At 44.0% G+C, this 7,772-nt stretch overlaps 1 protein-coding gene across 2 annotated transcripts in view; it reads right to left on the reverse strand.

The window, feature by feature from the left end:
• LOC107731064 (zinc finger protein 271-like) overlaps window positions 1-5,949 on the reverse strand; it is an 8,848-nt gene extending 2,899 nt beyond the window's left edge. For both annotated transcript variants that reach the window (XM_016542051.1, XM_016542050.1), the window contains exon 1: window positions 5,863-5,949. In XM_016542051.1, coding sequence (XP_016397537.1) covers window positions 5,863-5,896 — 34 coding nt within the window. In that variant the 5' untranslated portion in view covers window positions 5,897-5,949. The remainder of the gene's footprint in view (window positions 1-5,862) is intronic.
• Window positions 5,950-7,772: the final 1,823 nt, after the last annotated feature.

A 7,772-nucleotide genomic window follows, 5' to 3' on the forward strand; every position in this document is an offset into this window, starting at 1 on the left:
CATAGCATGGATTTAGAAACACCGTTACTAAGGGGTAACCAAAACTGTCACTTAGACAGGCCTGGGAACCCTTCGTGACTGTGGCACACCCAGGGAGTGGTAATTAACTCAGCGGAAGGCTGCGTGCACAGAGTGCATGTGGATTGAAATTCGTATCTCATAGAAAAACCCTCTATAAGAGGGGAGAATCGCCAACTCAACCGTAACAGTCACAGACAGACTCTGGAGCATCAACTCATGCATAGCTAGAAGGGGCGTAGCACCCAGCTCTCAGACCGAGAGGGGGACACCAGTGCCCGACTGGGAAGCAGCATGCTCGTAAATAACCCTCCAGGGTGAGGGGAGCACTGCTGAGCTCACCAAGAGAGTAGCCTAAGAGGAAAGCAGAGTCCTGATGTGCTACCCAGTGAAGCCACAGAGTGAAGGATTCGACTCTCAAATGAGAGGGACTCAGATGCTCAGAAGTGAGTGGTGTGCTTGCAAGAGACCCCCCAAGGTGAGGGGAGCACAGCTATCTCACTCAACAAGCAACCCGCCAGGGAGGCAGAAGATGGCCCAGCAACCTGTCATGACTGTTAATCGAAGCTCAAAGGAGCGGAGGCCCAACTCTAAAATAGGAGGGGGACTCAGATGCTCAATCTGGGAGCAGCGTGCTCATAGGTGACCCTCTAAAGTGAGGGGAGCACTGCTAAACTCACCAACAAAGAGAGCAGCCTAACAGGGAGGCAGAGAGAGGCCTAACAACCTGAGGTTGCTACTCAGTGGAACTCCAAGGATCGGAGGACCCGGTGAGAGGAGACCTCAGACGCTCAATTATGAGCGGCATGCTCAAAGGTAACCCTCCAGGGTGAGGGGAGCACTGCTAGGCTCGACCAAATAGGGGCAACCAATCAGGGAGGCAGCAAGCAGCCAAACTACCTGATGTCGCTGTCACAGAGCTCAGAGCGAAGGGCTCGACCCTTAGCTAAGGGAGAGGAACCCAGCTCAACTGAAGCGATCAATAGCCCACGGGCAAAGTACCTAGCTCTCGGGTAGAGAGAAGGACTCCTATAATCTGCCCAGGACCAGCAAGCTCATAAAAGACCCTCCCGCAGTGAGGGGAGCACGGCCATGTCCGGGGAGCAGATTGACCGCAAATGGTACATCAGAAATGGGATCCAGCTTAAAAGGGGATCGCACATTTCAACAGGGAACAACAGGGTCCCAGCATAGAGGCAACTGACCAAGGAGGCGACAGGGACGGGCCTAACAACTCGGTATTGTTGCATATGGAGTTCTCGGGAGCAGCGCTCTTCGGCTCTACTGCTCCTCAGAGCCGAAGCACTCAGGAAGGGTTTCTGCAGAAACACATCTCACTCTTACCTCAGGGAACGCAGTGTACTCAAGCCCACTCCGCAGAGGGGCGATTCAATGGTTCGACCTTAAGGACAGTGTGACAGGGAGGTCCCGTGGGCCTGACTGACTATCGAACTGCAGAGTGGAACTAAGGAGTGTTAGGCCACTCAACACCTTAGCGAGAGGAGCTCTAGCTCAGAGAATGTGCATGATGGTTGTGAGGATGACTCAAATCTCAGGAGACCCCTCAGGGTGAGACATGAGCAGGGCATCCTGGCCGGGGCAGCTTCTCACATCACGAAGCATTATACTCCAAAAAAATGCTCAACCCGAATGGAGGAACCGAGGGTCCTGAGGTTGCAGCATTATACTGCGGACCTGATCAGCTAAAAAGGCTCTCGCAGAGGCCCAGCGACTTGGCTGTATGGTCCATTAAGCATGAAGCCGAAGATGCAGGGCTATCATCCAGCCTGGATCCAGTACCTAAGGGTGAGCTACCATCACCACGATTGGTCAACAGCGAGAGGTTCTGGACTTTAGCAGGGGAGGTGCTCGCAGAGGTCCTAACCCACGGCTCCCGCGCATGACTCAAGTCCACGGGTATCATCTGAAGGCGAAGCCCGAAGAGCACTTGGGTGCGGACCATAAGTAGGTAGTTCTATGGGACATAGAAACTAACCAAAACATCATAGGTCCAGCAGGAGAGACTGTAATGCAAGCGCAGGAGGCTCCTACTTAACCTCGGTCAGGTGGAGGGGATGGTGGCTTCAGGGAAATTAAGGGAAGGAAGATGAGAGCAGATGTGAAAACTCTTGGAGGGAGGTGAGACGTTGTTCAGGTTTTACTGTGGTCCAGACGAGAGCGCTGAGAACGCCTCGTCTGGATCACCTCTCAAATCTTGCCTGTTAATCTTTGACTCACGCCTCCCTTGAGCCCTATCTGAAGGCGGGGGAGGGGAGCGAGTCGCGAGACTAGTTTTCTGTGCCCGCCTCTGACTATTAGATCGAGACGGGCCAGGACCCCTCTGGGCTAAGACCTGGACCTTCGTGGAATGAAGGATTTAAAGGCAGCCGAGCGTGTCTTGGCCTCCTTAAACTTCTCGACCACCGTCTCGACAGAAGTGCCGAAAAGCTCAGAAGGGGAAACTGGTGCATCAAGGACAAAGCCCTTCTCTTTCGTCCCGATATCAGGCAGGTTCACACTAGGGCTGTGCGATTAATCGAAATTGTCATAAAAATCGCGATTTGAGCTTGCGCGATTTCTAAATCGCTTTATAGCACGATTTTCCGCGCCCCAGAGTGTTCACACTGCACGCGATTGTGGTCCGGCAGTGCGCTCCAGGAGCGGTGCGTCTGCAGCAGTCATGCTGCGATCGTTTCCGCACGGAGTCTATTTCTGCTGTGCTGCACGCGCTGAATTAAAGTGACAGCGCATTATTCGCGGTAAAAATTAACATGGATTGACACGGAAATTTAGTAATTACACCATAAATGCATATAATTAATGTCTACTGTTTCACAGTCAACACATGGCTTTTTGGCTAGATTTAAAACAAGGAAAAGTGCACTTTTAGATAAACAAGGCAATAATAGATGGCACTCGTGGTGGTAGTTAAACAAAGTTATATTTATTGAGTTTAAACGTGAATATGTCTATGAAAGATTGTATAACTGTACTGTGATAAAAGAGAATCACAATGCTGAAAATGCATTTTCAGAAACAATGTTTGGATTTGAAATCAAAATAATGGATAAATGTTGTGTTTGTGGTAAACAGCAGCAGATCAGGAGCGGACAGCAAGGATCAGGAGCGGACACAGTCCTGTGTGAAAGCAAAATGAGTCCGTGCTGCTTCTGCACCCCATACACATAGGCTGTATACGCACTGCAGACGGAGTACGTGTGAACTTGGCGCAACAATTGATCAAAGAGATTGCGATAGGTTTTTTTTGTCCATATATCGCACAGCCCAAGTTCACACACAAATTTCACACACAAATGCCTCTCCGTAACCACCATGCCCGCCATAGATCTGCCAATGGCAGTAGCGGTCTGCTTAGTGGCACGGAGAGCGAGATCTGTGGTGCGATGCAACTCAGCCATCTCATCAGGGGATAAACCCTGGCCTTTATCCAGGTCTTTCAACAGGTCAGTCTGATAAGCCTGAAGCACCGCCATAGTGTGCAACGAAGCTGCAGCCTGACCTCCTGCTGCGTATGCCCTGCCATTCAAATGAGATGTAATCTGAAGGGGTTTGGATGGCAGGGAGGGAGCCTTAAGAGAAGATGCCTCACCCCCAGAGAGATAGCTAGCTAGCGTCTCTTCAATAGGGGGCATTTTCTCATAACCGTTCTCACGCATCCCCGCAATATTGACAAAACTAGTATGCTGAAACCTTATGGATGCGGGATGAAAACAGAGTTTTCCAAGCCTTCTCGATCTCCACATGGAGATCAGGAAGAAATGGAAGGCTCACTTGAGCTGGAGGATTATGATCAGAAAGATAACGCTCATCGAGACGGCCACGAGGCGCCACTTTCTTAACCCGCTTCCACGGCAAGTCAAGCCTCGCTGTGGCGCGTTCCATAACCTCAAGCAACTCAGAGTACGCAGGGCAGGAGGAATGAGAGGATTCAGTCTCAACTTCTTCGTCCTCATCTGCCATCTCCTGCTCTTTCTGGCTTGGAGCCAGCAGAGCACTAGCTGCTGGATCAGACGATGTAAGAGAAATAGCATCGTCATCCAGCAGCTCACTCTCGTCCACAACTGACAAGTGCGAAAGGGAAAGACCCTCTCTCAACTCATCAGCCAGGTCCACCTGCAATCCCCACAAGCTCATTTTCCTCCGTGCCTCAGCAGCGGCGGGTCCTGAACCGCGGGGAAACCTCTTTCCTCGAAAAGAGGGACAAACGAGAGCGGAGCTTTTTCATTGAAAAAAGCTCACAATGCACACAGACTGCCCCCTCGAGGACATTGAGCGCGTGCTCTTCACCCAAACAAAGGACGCAAAGATCGTGTGTATCATCAAGTGTCAAATAACGTGGACACGGATCCACACACTTCTTAAACGCCTTACTAGTGCTCGCCATGGTTTTAAAGAGGAAAGATATGTTCTCACCGGAATGCACGCTTCAAACAAAACAGTCGTGAAGACAAAGAAGAGGATGACGTGTTCTCTCGGTGTCTTTTATACTGTGTCGCGCCGGGTAATGACGTCATAGGCTGTCGCCGGTCACGCTGAAGGCGTTCCCCCATAGCAACCCCTAGAGGATACAGTTCAAAGTTCCCTCGGAAGGGAACCCATGTTTCTATAGAGAGAACTTAAATATATTTGATCAACTACACAATAATCTAACATAAATGTTATTGAAAACAAAAGTACCCAGTTCATTAGGGGTGTAACGGTTCAGATTGGTCGCAGTTCGGTACGGTATGTGCTATGTTCAGGGAAAAAAGGAATATGATAAAAAAATAAATAAAGTAAATAATAACAAATAATCAAACTAAATGCAACAGCATAAATGAATACAGTAGAGCGAAAATACTAATAAAATAAACAGTGTTTTTCAGGTGTTTAACAGTAATTTTCAGGTCCAGAAATTTAAAAGTAAAGAGATGTAAAATAACAGAGCATATTTCACTGTATAAATTAAAGACCAAACCTTGTTAAAGTTACAAAGCGATTCAATTGAGAGAAGTGAGTGATTTTCTTGTCTTTTGTTGTTTAACATTCAAAACACAGACAGCAGGAATAGACTTCTGTTCCTTTAAGACATAATTAGCAGATCCAGTACACTGATACTGATACACATGTTGTCTTTCTCGACTGTTAACGTTCACTTAAAACATGACCAACGATGTTTGCAAGGATACTCACAAACACAAGTGTTGAAATGGAAATCAATATTTTTGCGGCATGTGCTGTCTGACGAGGCTCTCCGTGTGTGCACGTGCTACAGATGCGTGCGCGCACACACACTCACTCACACACACACACACACACACGCGCACACACCTTCATACAGCGCGCGCAAGTTCTCAAGCACCTCTTCTTTGTTTGAATGTTTTAATTGACAAGGCTTAAAAACACGCGCAAATGAGTTTAGTTTAAACACAGATAATGTGTGCTGTTCATGTCTCACCTGCACTCGTGCACTTTCAACACCCGGGTGACGAATGCATAAATGACTGGTATACTAGTGTGCATACGGCATTCCGTGTTGTTTGTCCAAGTTTTTTGATCATTGCTGGTGTAATGTGGGAAGCCAATAGGTCTGTTTTATGTGTTATTTTCAACAAACCATATTCTACAAAGAGTACAGCGATACGTATCGTGGTTGGTGCATCGCGGTTTTTCAGTTCGGTTCGAATATCGTTACACCCCTACAGTTCATAGAAAGTGTCCCTTATTATTTGATGCTTCAGCTAGATTATTCAACAGCTCTGAAGATTTTTTCTGTTACAACAAATCTAAATCTGCTTGAAACTTTATAACCTTCAGCATTATTAATGAAGAATAAACACCAACCTCTTTGTTCTTCAGTATCTTCAGTGTGTTTCATTTTGCAGGGTTTGTGGGAGGAGCTTCACTAAACATGAATTTCTCTGTACAAAAGCAGATTTGGGAACATCAACAATAAATCAGTTACTGAGTTTTTTTTTTTTTTAACTAATTTACACCTTTAAGTAATAATGTACGTGAAGCAGATATCCTCCCAATTCTATCTTTGAAGAGACCTGAGTCTTAAAAGTACAAAGTGTTGCATCTTTGTAAATCATTGTATTACTATATTAAGTAATTCACACATTCTATGCATTTCTGTTTTCTGTCTTTCTATTGTTAACATTTCTATCCATATTTTTTTCATTCTGCCCTCTGTATTATTAACATACAAGAAGATCTTTTTAAAAATATAGAAAATAATATAATGTAAATTCTTCTAAACATAAATAACAGTAAGAATGAAAAATTAAAGCTTAAACACAGAAATTTGATGACACCCATCTCCATTAACAACTACAAGTAAATTACTACATGAGCACACAATATCTAAATATGGTTTACTTTTCTAATAACTACGCTACAATCAACGCATTAGCTAAGTAATTAATGAGCACACAATATCTGAATATGGTTTACTTTTCTAATAACTACATTCAGCACATTAAATAATTAATTTATGAACATGTTAGTTTTATGTGCAGTAATTGACAGTGATCATAAAATCAGAATAAAAACAGAAAAAGTACCAAAAGCAAAATATTTATGTTTCCAGTGTATATATTATAAATCTCTTCATATTTATGTATCTAAAATGTCCCACGTGGTTAATTATATAGACTCAATATTAAGTATTTAGCAGTACCTGTTTTTTAACCATGTAAAGTAGGGCTGCACAATTAATCGAATTTCTAATCGTGATTACAATTATGGATGCCACAATTACGTAATCGTTCAAAGCTAATTGTTCAAAGTCCACTTATGTTATTCTGTGTGTTTAAGATGCTTTTTTTTTTCTTTCTACATGTTATCTTAAGGGTTTTTCCATCGTTTTAGATTTAGTTTTAGTATAACATTATAATACCATTCATATTTTTACTTTTTTTACATAATTTAAAGAAGAAACCAATCCGATGTATAGTTGACATTTGAGGCTTAATACTATAGAAAAGCACTAAAGGTTTTTCAGTTAGAGTGTTTTCAGCTGGTTTATTTTCATATAAAAATACGGCATGCAGTTGCATCAAACAATGGTATAAACATTCAATGTAAATTGTGATCATCGTAATTAATAAATCGCAATTACAATTTCAAGGCAATAATCGACAATTCTGATTTTTGTCATAATCGTGCAGCCCTAATGTAAAGTAACTATAACAAATTTGATCTGCCAAAGGCACATTTCAGAGAAATAATGTTATAAATAAAATCGCAGCAGCAACACTTGATATCGGTTCGCATCCATTCCTCTCACCGATCACAACACATTCAGTAACAGCAGCATTATCACTCCACACTAGGGATGGGCGATATCTTATCGTTTGCGATATACCGGTAAAAATTCTCCCCACGATAAGAATTAGTCTTCCTGCGATAATAACGATAAAGTCTAGTTGTTGACATATTTCTGTGTGTGACAGGGCGACATCACGGAAAGCGGACGTGAAATTGAGGAGTAGCAGCCTATATCGCTAAATGAGGAGCTCGAGCTGTAACTGGTTTGGTTAGGGCTGTAGAGTGCACAAAAAATCGTTCTGAATAAATGTACTACAGTAGCACGTGTGCGATACAGTTTTGCATGTGTATGAGCCTGTTTACAAAACTGTTATCCAACAAAGATATAATTTATTGACATGCTTTTTCTCCAAATTAACTTAATAACATAGTCGAGTGTTTGAAATACTTCTTTTTGTGACCAGACGTGGTTTCATATTACA

Source organism: Sinocyclocheilus rhinocerous, unplaced genomic scaffold (assembly GCF_001515625.1).
Source record: "Sinocyclocheilus rhinocerous isolate Xijiao unplaced genomic scaffold, SAMN03320098_v1.1 scaffold5206, whole genome shotgun sequence".
Lineage (NCBI taxonomy): Eukaryota > Metazoa > Chordata > Actinopteri > Cypriniformes > Cyprinidae > Sinocyclocheilus > Sinocyclocheilus rhinocerous.